The sequence below is a fragment of the Haemaphysalis longicornis genome, unplaced genomic scaffold, assembly GCF_048455015.1.
Source record: "Haemaphysalis longicornis isolate Haplotype H1 unplaced genomic scaffold, Haemaphysalis longicornis Haplotype H1 scaffold_8, whole genome shotgun sequence".
Lineage (NCBI taxonomy): Eukaryota > Metazoa > Arthropoda > Arachnida > Ixodida > Ixodidae > Haemaphysalis > Haemaphysalis longicornis.
The window spans coordinates 25,864,927-25,882,747 of NW_027526445.1; the positions used below are offsets into that span (position 1 = coordinate 25,864,927).

Sequence of the window (17,821 nt, forward strand, 5' to 3'; positions counted from 1 at the left end):
TAATATGAAGCAGAATTTAATTGCGAAGGAGAACGAAAATGCCACTTGGGTCTTGGTTTGAGAGGAGACGACACAGCTCGAACGGGATTTCTGCTAGCGAGTGGACTTTATGATTCGTGTCAAGATGCACGTCTTACAATAAATTAACAGTCGTGAAGGGACTTGTATTAGCCGAAAACACTAAATTAACAGCCGTGAAAGGACTTGGATTATCCGAAAAATCAACTAGCTAGTGAGTTCGATATCAACATGGAGGAAGCTGCCTGAAACAGAAGAACCGATTTGAAGTTTGCTACGTGCCGACAAAACAAACCCTGAAAATGACTGTGCGCAGCTTGCTCCTGTTTTACCTTTGAAGGTCAGTACATCGGAACCCTTTACAGTATGAATTCAAGCATATGTGTGTTTGGGAATTATACCAGGTAGCATCTTGGACAGCTATCATAGCACCACTGAGATACATAACGCAGATAGCAGCATTTCAAAAATTGAAATAAAAAATTATGTACTTCAAATTTAAGACCTCGCGCTTTGTAACGTAATAGAGATGTTTTTTCCAATTACGTTTCATTGCTTACAGTACATGGTTTTCAGAGTGAGTTCGAAAAAGAATTCTTCCTCAACCACAGGTTTTCACAGCTCTGTGTAGATTTTATTGTGCTCCGAGCTAATTTGTAGGGCGTCATTTTTAAAGCGACTCTGCAAATATACTACGAAAGAAGGTTATAGCGCCCATGCAAGGCGATTTCAGTGTCTAATAAACGTAGCATCAACTGCAGGGGAAGTTATACGAACGCTAAACGAGCGAGCTGCGATGGCCGAACAGTATTCTTTTTTTTTTAAGGGGGTGGGGTGGGGGGGGGGGGGGCGCTATACCAAAATGCCGAGCCATGTCGTACTATACCTGTTCCAGATGCTTCGGGAAAGAAAACAACGTGGGCACGGCGCCAGGCTGTAGCCGAGTTCGTGCGCCCGTTGTGTCAAAACAGTTGTCAGTAAAGCGGTCACTGCAGAGCCTGCTGCCTGGGGATGGAGCCCATTTGTCCCTTCTTAAGTTTGCCACCCAACGCCGGTATAAATCCGGCTTAGAGCTAGGGAATCTGCGTAACAAGAGCCACAGCTTAAAATCGAGACTGATTTGACATTTGCGTTTCGCTGCGAATCACGCACGTCGTACAGAATATTGTAATACTTCAAAGTGGAACGTCTTCCCAGACGACTTCTCTGGTCTGTTTGTGCAGTTGACGGCGCAACAAGCAGGTATTTTTGGCGGAATGCGCGCGAAACCAGCCCATACGTAGCATACGCTATGCTGCAACGGCGGCCATTTGCCCGACTTTCGGGACGAGCGCTCGAACTTCCGGCGGCCGCGCGCCGGAGAGCTCGAAGCGCCATCCAGCAACTCTAGTGGAGATCAGTGGGGTAACTAGGTAGGAAGTATACGTAATCGCCAATTACAAAGAGACCAGCTGTGTTTCGTGCTCTCCTTGGACTGCGCCCAGCATCACTGGTTTTCCTTCTTCACAGAGTGGGAGGGCGCCGATTTTTTTATTTGTTATTAATCACTGTCCAGCATCACGTGAAAGGCCATGTGGCCGTGGATATCTGACTTCTCAGTAAAAATTTAGTTGTGTCTTGTGTTCACTACGTCATGCAGTGAAATTTGTAAGTACAAACCAATTTCAATGCGCCCAGCTGTTTTTAATCAGACCATTTTTAACCAACACACATGACTGAGCAAGGCTTATTTCTGGAAAATTTAATCAGAAACTTCGACCCTTCGTGTCAACATCGCCCGTTGAATTGGCTTCATTTGTCACTGCACCACTGAGGCCGTAAGCAGCGAAAAGCGGCATGTTGATACCGCCGCCTGCTTTGTCATGCACTTGTTTAAAGCAAAGCTTAGTCCTCACTGATGGTGTTGTATACCAATACACTCTGCAGGAAAGCCAACTTTCCGTGACGATGATGAATGATTGTGGCTGAAGTGAAAAAAAAGAAAAACGCTTCCTGTGGTAGGAATCGAACCTGGCTATCCGACCGCTTCATTTTGACATGGTCGAAGCGAGCGCCAAGAAACAGGTACCGATTCGCAACATAAACCCCGAACCCCAACATTAGGCCTACAGAGTGCACTCCCGAGAGTTACTGTGGGTAATCTAGAAAAGTGGTGCTTCCCTCCGGAGTAGCACATACTCGCAGTGTGGTATTGGCCGACCAAAGAATTCATCACGAAAGAGCTAAGCGTTCAATCATCGCCGTCGTTAACAGAGGCGTGAATGTTTTTTTTTTGTTTTTTTGTTTGCTACAAGAAGGTTGCATGAGGCTAGGCATCTGTTGTGCATTACGATACAATTTTAAGCTAAGAGAAACTCTTCTTGTTTTCATTCTTGGTCTTTATCCTGATTATGGAGTTCCAGTGCAAAGAGAAGGTCATGACCAGTACCGAACTTTGCAGCCAGTTCTGCTTCAAAGACCTCAGGTGCAGTGAAGTGGGGTAAAATCTTTGTGCTCCAGTCGCAGGTGCTTCTGCGGCTTGGTGGTTTGCCATGGGTCCAGACGTGGCAACAGAGACAGGGGAAAGTTCCCAAGCTGATCCAGCACCGCCAACCATGGACTCCTGCGAGGCTTCAAATTCATACAGTGACGGCTCAGCTGGAGACGGCTTCGTTGAAGCAGAGCACACGAAAAGAACGGTGAGTTTCTCAAGAATCATTCAGGTGAATTCGCGTCGTGGAGGCAGCGAACGACGGCTGGCGAAGTCGCGGTTATCAGACGGAGCAGGTGTCGTCGGCAACCGGGTCGGAGCATGCTCCATGGGCGATGTTGGCGTATAGGATAAGGGCCACGATGCGTTGCGCGCACCCATCATGCCACGACGGCAGTAGCGTGCCACATGTCCAGCAATCCCACACGAATAGCAGACATTGCGATTATCCACTGTGCGTGTGACAAGTGTGTGGCACCCCCCATCCCTGATATTCGTTGGCCGCTAAGTTCAGTGGCCCCACTAGGCTCGGTGGGCAACATTGTGGGTGGCCGGGCAATAAACACCGCCGAGCACGGCTGCTCGGGGGTCAGTCACCGTCACCACCAGCACGCTGCATGTCGTCTCTCGGCTGGAGGGTACCCCTACCCTCACAGGTTCACGAACGCGGGTCTAAATCGTGACAGTGCGCTAACGATTCGCGAATAGATACGCTGGATGTGGAGTGACACGCATGGACCGGACACGTTGAACCACGGCAGTGGCATGACTCCCAGGGCTTGAAACAGTCGGTTCCAGAGAAAGGTCGTGCCACGTACGGTCTCGGCATAGGTGAAATGCCTATGTGGCACTGGGTCGACGAAAGTCAAAGGAGCTGCTATCATAGTTTGCGGCGTTATGTGGGCGTATGCCACTGGAACTACCGCGGGATCGGGAAGTCGAGTGCTTGAAAGTGCGTCAGCGACTTGTATAACACTCCTGAGGGTTGGGGCTAAATCCCACTGAGGCGGCTTCGCTACGTAGCTAACGAGAGAAAGTTGACGAGCCACCTCTTCGCGAACAAACTGCTGAATCTGGGCGAAGAGGACACCCCTATCCTCATATGCCAAGGTGCAAAGTGAATGGTCGTGTTCCACGGGTTTTCGAGTGAGAGCCCCCTCTCTGTGAAAGTTCATTGAACTCTTGGCAAGCGTTTATGACTTCAGCAACCATCCGACGGTTTTTCGAGAGCAACATTTAAAAGGCATCGTCGTCTATGCCTTTAAGGGTATGCTTGATTTTTCCCTCTTCGGTCACAGCGTTGTTTACCCGCTTATACAAGTCAAGGATGTCCTCGATGTAAGAGGTAAAGGTTTCGTTCGTGCGCTGAGTGCGTTCGCGCAAACGCTGTTCAGCGCGCAGTTTCTGAACAGCTGGGCGCCCGAACACTTTGGCAAATTCGGTCTTGAAGTCTGACCATGTGCGGAGATCAGACCCGTGGTTCTTATACCACGTCTCTGCGACACCGGTTAAGGAGAGACTCACGTAGTTCTGTCTTAGTTTATCGTCCCAGTTGTTATGGGTGTTCACCCGTTCGAAGGTGATGAGCCAATCCTCAGCATTCTGGTCACCAGTGCCGTGGAAGAAGGGGGGATCTCGTGAACGGACCGTGCCAGGGCAGGTGATAGGTGCCACAGGAGGTGGGGACTCGTGGTGGTTACCCTGAGACATCGTCGATGGAAGTGTCCGGCTGCGCAGCTCCAGGGTAGATAAATGGGGACCAGCGCAGCACCGCAACCTCTACCAAAAACTGTAAAGGAGATAGTCGGCGTTCCGGTAGAAGGCTGGTCTTGTTTATTCACGAACGCGGCGTCGACGCAGACGGGGTGAGCCGAAACGACCAGCTTTTCGCGAGGCTGGTCGGTTGGTTGGTTGGAACCAAAAGTCAGTGGCGCGTACCCACTCTGGGGGATTGGCCAAGTCAGATTGGGGAAACTGGTCAAGAAATTAAACTAAAGGTAAAATAGAGCTGTGAAGTGTGAAGGAAGTGATGTTGGCAATTTTGACATACTGAAGTAAAAACAGATACTACACGTGCCAGAGAAAGAAAGTACGAAGTGTCTTTTAACAGGGTAGGCGACCGGATTGTGAAATGAAAGCGTGAAGGGCGCGACAAACATCCCCGTGGCAGAAACCTAAACCCGATGCCCCAAATGACAGTAAATTCGATACAGACAAGGAAAGACCCAGGCGCCGGAGGGGAACCTCCAGGAATCGATTTCGGATAGAGGAGAACCGCCAGCAAGACAGCAGGAAATGTTCGATTGTCTCCTCCTCTTGACAAAACTCGCATTGGGCCGAAGGCGCTATGCGTGCACGGTGAAGGTAGAAATTCAAATTGGGCACTCGGCAGCGAAAGCTGGTCAATGTGACCTCGCACAATCGCGACTGCACAACATCGCTCTTCCACGTATACCGGAGGTGCTCAATTTCGGGGCATCCAGAGATACTGTCTGGGTGCAGGCTGTCCAGCGAGCTATACCTGCGAAACCGGGATGCAACAACTTGGGCTATGGGGGGCACAGCATCAACCAGCGGTCCATTCAATGTCGCACCTGCCAGATAATCAGCGGTTTCATTAAGGTGGATTCCCCTGTGTCCTGGAACCCAGACCGGGCGGATTTCTTGTACATAAGGTGGTAGGAGCATCGAGAGCGTTCGGCTTAGAGGGGTAAATCTTGGATTAGATAGGGTGGAGCAGACTGAAAGCGAGTCCGTCACAATAATCACTTTCGAATTGTCTTCATTGAGTTTTCTAATAGCAAGGGAAATCGCCAAAAATTCTGCCAAGAATATTGTTGTGAAATTGGGTAGCCGCAAAGAAAATGCCCAGTCAAGTGCAGGTGAAAAGATACCAATACCAGCCTTTCTTTCCTGAACAGACGCATCTGTGGCTACAACCACATGGGTTGGAAACTTCTCTAAATGGGTGATTAGAAGACCAGATAGTCTTCTCCGGCAAATATTTGGAATTGGAGGGGAAAATATTATCAAAATCAATTTCCACCATCGCATTTCGAGGTTCAAAGGAAGGAATCGAGAGAATGTTGACGTTTAATCGGGCTAATAGAGACTTACAAACACCACCTGCGGGCGTTTGTACCTGGGCCATGGCTGAGTGAAAAAAGGCGATGGGGAGTGAACGAAGACCATTTGCGACCTTGAAATAGGCAATTCCATTACACGAAGGTATGCCTCTACTGTCAGCACTTTGAATCGGGGAATCAGGGGAAGGATGCGAGCCTCCCAGTACAATACCCGAATAGGGACGTACTTCGGTAAACCCAAACACAAGCGCAAAGCTTGTTGTTCTAGTGTAATCAATGGACGTTGCTTATAAAAAGGATAATTTGAAAAAAGGATGGATCCGAATTCTAGAATAGGTCGAACGTATAGGCGGTAGAGCATGAGGACAATATCTCTACGCATACCCGACTTCTTGTTGCAAAATCTTTTTAACAGTGAAACCGCCCTCCCCGCTTTGGCCGCAGTATAATCAATATGAGGACGCCAATTTAGAGTGCTCTCATATATCACTCCTAGATATTTCAGGTAAGTAACTTGTGGAATTATTTTCTGTCGGTATGTCAGACAAATGGAAACAGGGTCTTGAACCGGGAATGCCAGGAGGGCACACTTTCCGACATTTAAGGATAGGCAGAGCCCGTCTAGCCACGATCCTAAGATCGAGAGGTACAGCTGCAGGGACTGGTGCAAAGAATGTATATTCCTTGACGATGCAAAAAAGGCTAAATCATCAGCATACAAATATGATTGAATTCCGGCAATAACGGGCACCTCGCTCAGCAACACATTAAATAACACCGGAGACAGGACGGATCCTTGTGGTAGACCTCGCGATTGACTGTAACTCGAGTAGGTGACTCTATGCTGGGCAATAAAGAATTTGCGGCCCGTTAAAAACAACCTGACCCAGGACATAATATATTCCGGGAAAGATAAGCGCACCATCTTTTCTAAAAGTATGCCATGTTCAACGCAATCGTACGCTTTGGCCACATCCAATGTCACCAGTGCTGCGACCTCTTTAGAACGTCGAGCCAGATGAAGGCGGCTCTCTAGGTCTATGTGCGCCGACCATATCGAACAGCCTGGCCTAAATCCCACCTGCCGAGGGCTCAATATGTTAGAACTGGTTAAAAACTTCTCAATTCTGGCCAATAAAATACTTTCAATAATTTCGACAAGGTTAGACGTTAAGCTTATCGGTCTTATGTTATCCAGTGCATATCCTAATCCGGGTTTCTTAGGCAAGGGGATAATTTTAGACAGCCACCAATCCAAAGGGATCCAGGAGGCACACAAAGAGTGGTTGACAATATGCAGGAGGTCTTCGGGTGACTCACTGAACAATACCTTTATCATTGGAAGTGTAATTCCATCTGGGTCTGGTGCTGCATCAGGTACACGCTGCAACACGTCATATAACTCACCCCTTGTAACCTCAATATTTACAGCCGAGCTCAGTAAAGGAGAGTCAGTCACCTTGGGGGCCAGTACAGAATATTGAGATGTGAACCGAGCCTGCAGTCCTAAAGCCAATTTTTTAAGAAGAATTTTTAAGGCAGTTGGCGTATGAATGAAGGAGTCAAGGTTTGATACAGTAACGCCGTTTTTCCTTATCCGCAAGAAGCTGAAGAGCGCCCGCCTATTACAAGCTTCTGAGAGAATAGAGAATCGGTTTGCGTTGTACATCTCTTTTGCCCGTGCAATTGTGCGTTTAAACACAGCGCGAAAATACTTAAAGTTGCTCCAATTACTAGGAAACGGTAGTCCCTCGTACATTCATCATTCCACCATGGACTGCAAGGCTTCCCTTGGACCGAAGTAATAGGAAATTTAGCTCGCGTGGCCGAGTCCTGTGTCAATGATACTACCTCCTTGGCGCAACATTCATTATCTTGAGTGGGTATCGAAGGCAGGGCTGAACGCATAAGGTTTCCAAACCGAGGCATATTTACAAAGGAGCGCGCCCTGCGGATAACGTTTTTCCTTGCATTGATATAAAAAACCACGGGGAGATGATCGATAGATGTTGCACAGTCTACCGTAGACCAAGCAGAAACCAGACCCGGTTCTGCAAACGCCAAGTCTAATGCCGACTTACTTTGGTCGCGTACGTATGTAGCAACTCTGGAGTTCATACAGGAGAGAGAGTGGTCGCTAGCCCAATCCCATAAGCGCCTTCCGCAAGCATCAGTGTGGAATCCCCAGTCAACATGATGAGAATTGAAATCCCCTGCTAATATGATGTGACTTTTACAAGCAGCCAAAGCTGCATCTAGTGAACCGGTCGATGTCACCCCATATGGGAAGTATGCATTTACAAGGGAGAATGAAACATTTCCTGGCAATTCAAAGTCAACTGCAAGAATTTCACTCTCAGCTGAAAGAGAAAGAAATTACATGTGTGCACTATGGCAGAATTTTAGCGATACTAAAATCAATGACCCTCCACCTCTACCTTGCCTGTCCAAACGAAAGGAGCGGAAATTTGGAGTAAAAAATTATTTCTGGGGAGAAAGCCAAGTTTCTTGAAGTAGGATAACATCAGGGTGGTGGTATTGAGCCACAAGCCAATTAAGATCAAGAGAAGCAGATAAAACTGAGCGGCAATTCCATTGGAGTACTCGTATACTTGCCATTGTTAGCCAAGCTGCGCCGATGATATGGCCTGTTGTAGTATGTCATGAGGCTGATTGGTAGACTGCCGAATTTTTTGTATTTTTATTTTTCTTTGGTTTGGGAACTTTACTGGCCTCCTCCTCGGTGGGGGACAGCCTGCGCTTTTGTGCCAGTGGGGTGGACTCGCCTACCTCCATCTCGTCCGAGTCCTCAACCCTGGCGGACGGCGTATCTGGATGCAAAGGAAACTGTCCTTCTACCTCATTGGCTGCCGCCTTGTCATCAGAAGGAGATGACGTGTGCATGAGGAGGTGGCTCGAAACCCCCAGGAGTCCCCAGGAGTGCATTCGTAGGCGGTAATGGGGCTAAATGGGCCGACGTTGTGGAAGATGGTGCTGCTGCTGCTAGGCCGAGACTATTCAGTGATGATTCAACGCCTGCAGGCGGAAGAGGAAAGCCCGAGGAACTCGCCCATAACATTTGCAGGAACTCTGCCATTTTCTGAGTCATAGCTTGCATTTGACTCATACACTCGGACAAGGAACTTACCAGTGGCTGTACAATAGAAGTCATGGAGTTGACTACCGAAGTATTTATCATGTTGGAAATTGACTTTTCGCTGCCAGCATCTTGACGGGAGGCCACACTAGCATAATCGCGTGCCCTTTCTTTGACCACCGCTACCGCTTCACCTCGCGAACACCTTCTCTTCTCTATAACTTCCAACACACTGACTTCCTGGGCACCAGTTGGACAGTTAAAGTAATCCGCAGGGTGAGATCCCTGACAAAGGCAACATCGAGGTTCAGCTGCTTCGCACTCCGAGGCAGCATGAGCTTCTCCAAACGACACACATCGGGAGTTTGATTTACAACCTCTGTTGCTATGGCCGTATCTCCAGCATTTGTGGCATTGGAACGGCCGCGGCTGAAGAGGTTCCACCGGAAACAGCAAAGGCCATGCATTAATCTCAGAAGGGCAAGACATACCCGCGAAAGTGACGATAACGGATTCTGTGGGTACCTTACTGTCGTTGAGGGTTCTGCTGAATCGTAATACTGAAACGGCGCCTGCTGCTGCAAAGCTTTTCAGCACCTCCGGTGGACTCAAGTCCTTGCTAACTCCCCTTACGATACCTTTTGAACATGCAAGATGAGGAGGAATAAACGCCCTCACCGGCACCGAGGAGAAATGCGAACAGGCCAGAAGGTCCATGACGCAGGCCGCGACAGATGACCGGCAGAGTATGCCACCCCTGCCGAACGGTCTCACCTCCGAGATCTTTTTGAAATGTTCGGTCACTCCTTGCAGGTCCACCTGAATGGCTTGCGGATTGTTCCGCCGAATTCCGCCCCCGTTTGTTGGAACCAGGGCCACGGGGATGTTCCTCACTCCTCCGTTGAAAAATACATCCACAGACAAGTCCTGCAAGGGGAGGAAAGCTGACCAGGGCGAGGAACCCTGACCGGGGGAGTTAAAAGACATCTCCCTTACCAAAACACATAATCAAAACTGAAAGACGCCCTTTAAGGCTGAAAACCCAAGCTTCCGATACCCAAGCGTACACAAAAACACTCAAAGACTTGGCCAAACCCCCAAGAGGAGCTTCTTCCTGGACAGGAGAGCATTTAGGTACTGACGCTGAACGAGCGCGTCCTCTTCCTCAAGCGGCATCCGGCGCATATCCACGTAAGCGGATTTGCCCATTGTGGCTGGTGCTCATCACAGTTCTCATGGGCGCAACATGCTTCCTACAATTGGTTTACCACCTTTGAGGCCAGCAGGTATTGCTACGAACTTATTGGCCCCGTGTGCACTTCCTTAAATTAGGCCGCAACGCACACAGGATATGCCATGGCGATGTTACTGGATTGGCAGATTTGCCCAGAGTGACGTCACGTGGCATCTGCATGGTAACTATATGGTCACATGCTTTTTTGCAGCACGTTAGGTCACGTGATTCCAACTTCGAGGTCGAAAATGGACCTCTCCCTGTATGTTAACACTGTGACGTCACGAAACACACGTGAGCGATGGGGGCCAGCTGGTGGCCATGAAATGCGGCGGTAGTTGGCAAAATGCGCGTGCGCCGACGGCCCGACCCGACTACTCGGCGCCCCAAACGAATGTCCCAACGTTAGAGGTTGGGGGGACTAGCTAGTCTAGCTGCGGCCGTCGCACCTCCATGGGGCTTTCTGCACCTAAAACCACCGCAACACAACTATGTACCGTGCGGTCAACTGACCACTGGGGAATTTAAAGGGACACTGAAGTGAATTTCTCAAGCTCTCTTTTTTGCTTGCACTGCGTAGACTGGCTCAAATGAACACACTTTTCACCGTTTATCCAGTTGATAGGTTGACACTTATCTTATAAAGCCCGAAAGAAGAAAAAAGAAAAACTACCATGCGTGGTCTGCGGCGGCCGCACCAACTAAAAGGCTGTGACGTCGGGAGGAGGTGCATTGTGATTGGACGGTGTCCAAGATTAGCATTCAAACAAATTTCGGTTTCGGTTCTGTACAACAACATGCTTGACATCCGACGTTATCGTTGCATGGACATTCTCGGTATCTCAATAATCGCCATACCGCGCTTCTGCCATGTTGTTGGCTGTAAAATGCCTCAGGTAAGCCTCCCCGGACGGCTTGGAATCGTAGCAATCACTTGCCGAGGCCTACGCAGTGGATGAACGCCCTCCGCGTCACCGCAGACGCTCAAATACCATGCGCGTTTCCCCCATATTTGGAGCTTGCCTCATTCATGCCTGTATCGTAAAAAGTGTGTTCGCACCAGCCAACGGTTTGCTGATTCTGGCCTGTGCCCCCTGCCCGCAAGTAGTCGGTGCTTGTGGCAACAGCAAAACGAGAACTCGCTAGCGCGTCAGTGTCAGTCTGCGCGCGTTCTGCGACCTCGCTCGTGGAGCAGTGAACGTTACGGCCCGAAAATGGTGAACTCAGTTTAGAAAACATCGGCCGGAAACAAAAAAGTCAACTTACAAAAAAAAAATACCCTCGGGGTTTCGAACTTCGGACTTGCAAAGTAACATTCCTAGCGCGCTAGACCAGTCGGTCATGATCGAGCGTTATAATGTATAACAAGTTTGCACTTTTATTTAGTTTTAGCATTTTAAGCAACTTAGGTGACTATTTGTTGTATAGCGCTCGTGCAGTAAGCGTCCCGCAATTTCCACTATACGTCTAGACGGAAAAGCGTCTAGACGGTCGTGCTGCTGACCGCTGTGCTTGTTCACCTAGTACAAAAAATACTTCCTGCTCTCTAGTTTTACGCAGTACGGTGAAAGTTTCAGTTGATTTTATTTCCTTAGTACCTGTATTGACTTCACTGATTCTTCTCCCGCCTTCATGTGGCGTTAGATTTTCCTACTAGCGTACCATCCGGAGCAACCTGGACTTGGAGCTTGATGCAGTGTACAGACTAGCAAACTAAAGAAAGGCTCATTCTTCCATTCACTAACGTGTCGTCACTTAGTTTCAATTGAGCGAACGAATTGCGGTGACCCGTCGGCGGCCAGCGGGCTAAACGCTGAGCATTCTGACTGTATCGGAAGGTCGTCGAGACGTGCAGTAGCCCAGTCAAGCCAAGTCATTTCCTCCTAACGTCACACGGAAACGCCACACAAAAAATGGACGAGGATGCAGAGAGGAGGACAGCGTTTTCTAATTGATTTTTCCGCTAAATAAATTCGGGTAAACACACTCAGAGTGCTCGAAACATGGCCCATGGATACTGGACTACAATGTGCGCTACTAATCCCGCATTGTTTACAAATCACTGCAGTGTCCCTTTAATACCTGTGCTACATGAGCGTTTGGAAGGATATTTCAGTCGAGTAACCTTCGAAATCTCAAATGTTATTCGAACTGGCAGGAGTTCTGTCGATCTACACGACCATTCTCAAAGGCAGTTGAATGTTTCAGCGTTCGCCCGCCATGTTTTGGTGTCGCCACTGCTGCCATGTTTCGTTCTTGGCGAAAATGTAATTTTACAGTTAAAATGGGTAAAATAGCAAATATTAGAGATCAAATTGATAACTATCTACAAACGCGCACAAAACATGCACAAGGCAGCCAGTTTCTTTTCGTCTTTTTTCGCACCGCCGGTGTTGAGAGTACCAAGTTACCTCGTAATTGTAGGGCGAGTGACAGAGAACGAAAACAAGTGAACAAGTGAAAAATTATGAATATCTTGCACTTCAAACCCACAGTTTTACTCGTAAATAATTGTTTTTGTTATTACGGCTTGCAGAAACTGAGCCCGAAGGTACGACCGTTCGTGTTTCAAAGGCCTTTGGCTGTCTTGTCACGCACTGATTAGCTTGGTGCTGTTGCAACGCGTTCTATGATGTTTTTGAGGATGCTTTGTTTCGGCTACATATCAAGGAACGCTCATTTATTTTTGTTTTAGAGGTCCGTGTGCGCTGCCTGTTCTTGGTTTCCTTGTGTCCCCCAGAGGCAGCGGCGCACGCACGATTTCATGCCGAGGGGAAAAAGGGAAGCATGACAGGTAAAACAAGTAAAATAAGCAGCAACAAAACGAATATTAAGAAGCCAAAGCCCAAAATTATTCCAATAATGATGTCGCCCATACAAAAATGCCTTATGGGCGTCTATAGAAAAATGTATGGTGAGCTATGGCCGCCTATGGGTCCCTATGGTCACCCATAAAAGTGCATAAATTAGGCTATAGCCAGCTATTGAAGTTTTTATGCAACCTGCACTAAAGAATGTAAACCATACAATTCTCTTTAGACGACTATAGAACATCCTAGTGTGTTTAGTCTATAGAGTCACAGCTATTCAGGCTACTGTAGCCAGCTAAAGAAAATCTATGGCTTTAGTTCTATAGGCCAGCCGCGACAAAGCTCTTTTGGCTGGCTATAGACCATTGTTTAGCTTTAAGTCTACAGACTTGAAACCATTCAGCTGTCTTTTACCAGCTATTGAAAAGAGTTCGTGCTAAAGCTAAAGAGAGAAAGCCATAAAAGCTCATTTGGCTGGCTATAGGCCGTTTTTTAGCTCTAACTCTACAGACTCAAAACCATTGAGCTGTCTTTTGCCAGCTATTGAAAAGGATTCGTCCTACAGCTAAAGAGAGAAAGTCATAAAAGCTCAATTGGCTGGCTATAGGCCGTTTTTTAGCTCTAACTCTACAGACTCAAAACCATTGAGCTGTCTTTTGCCAGCTATTGAAAAGAATTCATCCTAAAGCTAAAGAGAGAAAGCCATAAAAGCTCATTTGGCTGGATATAGGCGTTGTCTAGCAGCTAAGTCTACATAATTGCAACCATTCAGGTGTCTTCTGCCAGCTATTAGAGATAATCTGCCCTAAAGCTAAAGAGAGGCACCCATAAAAGTTTCTGCGGCTGGCTACAGCGCAATATATAACTGTAAACCTTTAAACGTGGGACAATTAAGCAACATTTAGCCGGAATTAGGAAAGCGTTTGGCGCAGAATTTAGAGGCTTGCATCCATAAAAGCTTCCTTAGCTAACTACATAGTGACATAAGCCTCTAAGTCTACCGCCGCTATTAAAAAAGTGTTAGCCTATAAAGGTATAATTCGAGCACACCATTAAATTCTATTCCGCTGGTTCCAATATGACTTATGCCGCGTAATTTATACACTCATGATTTACCTAGCTACATCTACAACACAGACTGAATAGCGATGATGAGGTTCATCGGCCAGTTATATGAAAGGTTAACGCTCAAATTCAGGTTGCAACTTTGGATACTGTGCGTCGGCAAAGCTTGCGAATGAACGGATACCGAAAGACGTATAAGTTCGGAGAATTCTTCCTCTGCGGCCCTTCGCTGCCGTGGTCAAGTGAAAAAGCGGGCTTCTCTGAAAACGGCCTTCTCAGCGTCGAAGCAAATTGGAAAGAACTTTCGCGGCCCCCGTTGTTGCGGGCGCAGTCAGAAATATGGTGGCATCTGCGAACAACCGCATTCCTTCTCCCGCGGAGCTCACTTTGAAATTAGACATTGAGAAAGGAGGAGAGCGACCCAAGCTGGACAGAAGGAGGCAGGGAAAGGAAGTTCTGGGAAGCATTGAAAAGGCAGAGGGGACCATGACCGGCCGGGGAGGTGCGGCGTGAGTGCCCCGCGCGTCGACGCTGTAGCCCGGTCGTGCGAAGGGAAGTTTTCGTGGAAAAGAGGGTCAGGCGTTCCGTGCTGTGTTAGTATTCGTGCGCGCAGCAATAATAGTGGCAGAAAATTTTCCCTGAGTACTGATAACAGATATAGTTTTTTCGGATGAAGAAAACAAAACGTTAAGCGATGTTGTATTTGCCAAATAAAATCATTACCAGAAAACAAGTTAGAAAAAGGTCGAAAGATGGGCACGTATCTCCGCACTATTTGCTAGCGCGATGGACCTACCTATACCAGGATGTACTCAGTCAGCCACATCTCGTCTCCTTGCTCATGTGCGCGGGCATGGCACGTGTTGCCAAATGTTGGAAATTTACTACTCGACTGCAATGTGTTCGTGTTGATGGTGTGACGCCAAGCAATTGTGCCGCTTTTCGCTGTCGGAAATTTCGGTGTTTACGGTGACAGTGTTGCGATTAATTCAACATCAACCCGAAGTCATGCGAAAATGGATACCTGCGATACCGCGACATGAATTTCATCGTACGCAAAACACCAGGGTGAGTGATCTTACGAACTGAAGAGGCTGTGTTGTGCGAGAAATGCAGGACTTTTTTTGGTGTTCAAGAATACGTTTCCAAGCTACCCTGCACCACATGGGCATTGCAATGTACACAGAAGTGAATATTTCGCCGCGGGGATGAGACAAATATAATTATTTTTTCGCGAACTGAGAAAACGTACAAGGAACTAATTGAACGGGCTTGGAAAACGTTTTTTATTATTGCATTATGTGCGACCGTCTTCATTGTTTAATTAAGAGTCATTTCCATTTTAGCCACCATACTTGCAACTTCGTGCATTGAGTACTGAGTGAAATGAACGATTTCTGAGTGTTCTATTTTCTGTGGACTACCCAGCACCTGCAGGTATTGTGTCTTGGTGGGCGTTCGTAGAAAATGTGCCGCGTAGTGTGGCTGTCGAGCGCATGACGTAAGCGTGAGCCAGAGTGTTGGAATGCGTGTGCTGTGTGTTTGGATCGGCGTATGTGAACAACAGTTTACTGGCGGCGAAGTAGCGTAGATAGTAGCCCTTTATGTAATGAATGGGATGAATAAACCCCTTGGTTTTGATTTTCTTGTTTGCCTTTGTTTAAGCCTTTTGTGAATGAAAACTGGCGACGTGTTTGCAGTCGCAACCTTGCACTCCCCCTATATCGCTGAAGTGTTCATGGAGCATATATTACAGAATGCAGATAGCCACACAACCTAAGTGCCACAGGAGAAGTTCTAGAGATCCGCAAGGCTATATGCCGGCATGGCAGCGTGTTAATAATTTCCCAGAGGCTGCTGCTATCGCTGTGTTTCAAGTAGTGGCGATTCTCTTCTGGCTGCAGCCCATGCAAAAATATCGTATGGTCGGCTATTGAAAATCCTTCTTATGGTTGTCTTTACCTATTTGGCCCAATTATCTTTAGACATTTCTATGGCTGTCTTTAGCCATTTCTATGGATATTTCTATGGGTGTCTTTAGCTTCTTCTATAGCCATAGCGATATCGAAAGAAGACCTAAAGAAAGAAGCTAAAGACACCCATAGAAATGTCGATACGAATAGCTAAAGACAACCATAGAATCGGCTATAGAAGAAGCTAAAAACACCCATAGGAATGTCGATACGAATATCTAAAGACAACCGCAGAACCGGCTAAAGAAGAACCTAAAGACACCCATAGGAATGGCGATACGAATCGCTAAAGACAACCATAGAACCGGCTATAGAAGAACCTAAAGACACCCATAGGAATGTCGATACGAATATCTAAAGACAACCACAGAACTGGCTATAGAAGAAGCTAAAGACACCCATCGAAACGTCTAAAGAATATTGGGCCAAATAGCTAAAGCCGACCATAAAAAGGATTTTCTATAGCCGACCATACAATATTTTTGTATGGGCGTGCTCTACATAATTTACCGATTGTGTAGCTACCTTTTCCCCCACTGAAATTGCAAAATGGTTCGTCATTGTTAGAGTCCACATAGCAATTACATGTGGTTAGTGCGCGCAGATTGAAACCGTGACAGTAAAATGATTATCGGTAGTAATTATTTCATGATAGTCAAAACTTGCTGACCTTGTACCCCCTCCCCCTTCCACTGCATACGCCAGCGCCGGGAGACCGAGGAAAAAGAATACATTCACTGAGTCGGCTCGCTTAGAGCAAACTCATCTTTCGAGTTCAGTGTGCGTGAGACGCGTGAGCAGCCAGGCACAGACGCGTGAGCGGCCCATCTCACGGCGAAGGCGCAGTGCTAAATGCGGACACGGCCGGCATTTCTGTTTTGCCACGGTTTCAAGGTATAATATAATTCATCAAGCTGTAAATTTCTTCCACTTACACAAGGATGCGTTTCTCTTGCGCTTTTGCTCCCCATACGTGCAAACTTGTCGTGGTCCGTCTGGTGGTTGGCGGCTTTCACGGATCGCTGGTCGAAACATTTATCGTGAGTCGCCTAAGCAGGTTACACATTCATGGTCTTTTTAATACTGCATGTACTCTGCTTCGTCAAAACATGACAATATTTTGCAGCACGAAAATTCCACACCCCCCCCCCCCTGCACTATTTCACTGGACAAAATTTCTACTGGTGCTGCATGGGTGCGTAGGATTAACAAACGGCATCCTTTTATGGCACTAATTAACATGGACGGCTAATTTAGACAGCATGACTGCACTTTCAGGAACAGCAAAAGTTCAAAAACGGAAAATGTGGCTGTTGGCGGTGAGCGCGAACACAGGCGGCGCTGCGAAGCGCGCCTCTGTGACGTCAGCTTAGGGATTCTCGCATTTGTCGTCTGCTTCACTCAGGATCGCTCTCCCTGCTGTTTCTTTTCGCTCGGTCAACGCCTGATGCTTGTCCGCACCAGAATTGGCGTGTGGGTAACTTTTTATCATAATAATAGGCCTAAAATCGCATAAACCAGCTCATGGCGTCAAGTAAAGTATAGTTTTGGATACCGCTACGGGAGAAACATTGCCGGCGCCACCCCATTCCTTGCGAAGCCGGTCCTGTGCAGAGCGCGAAGAGTCGGAGCTAGGTGTCAGCTTCTCATGTAAGCATTCGAACAAAAGGAACAGTCAGCTGCTAATAACCGACAACAGCGAAAATGGAAGACCAAAACAAATTCTAGGCCTTCAGGGCTGTCGGCTTTGGCAGAAGGCATCACGATTCCCGCTAATCATATGTAAGGTAAAACAGTTTTTGCTACCTTGCCGAACGCTCGAACGCGTTGTGTCACATCACTTTACGTTGCCAAGGCATGAAAGTTTGCCGACATGCACTATAGATTGCAAAAACTGTAGGTTGAGTTCCAAATAACCCAGTGTGTATATACGCGCGCGGTGATTCTATACCAGGCGTCTAACCAGTATGGAGGTTTATTGAGCAAAACGAGTCACGTCTTCGTTAAATTTATAGTAACACATATGTTTGTTAAGACCTGGAGGGATATTTCGGAACATTTTGCACAT

At 47.5% G+C, this 17,821-nt stretch overlaps 1 protein-coding gene across 1 annotated transcript in view; it reads left to right on the forward strand.

Annotated features, from left to right (window-relative positions):
* LOC144148778 (uncharacterized) overlaps positions 1-17,821 on the forward strand; it is an 81,285-nt gene that overhangs the window by 13,508 nt on the left and 49,956 nt on the right. Inside the window, exon 2 of the mRNA XM_077680291.1 lies at positions 2,518-2,696. Coding sequence (XP_077536417.1) covers positions 2,550-2,696 — 147 coding nt within the window. The 5' untranslated portion in view covers positions 2,518-2,549. The remainder of the gene's footprint in view (positions 1-2,517; positions 2,697-17,821) is intronic.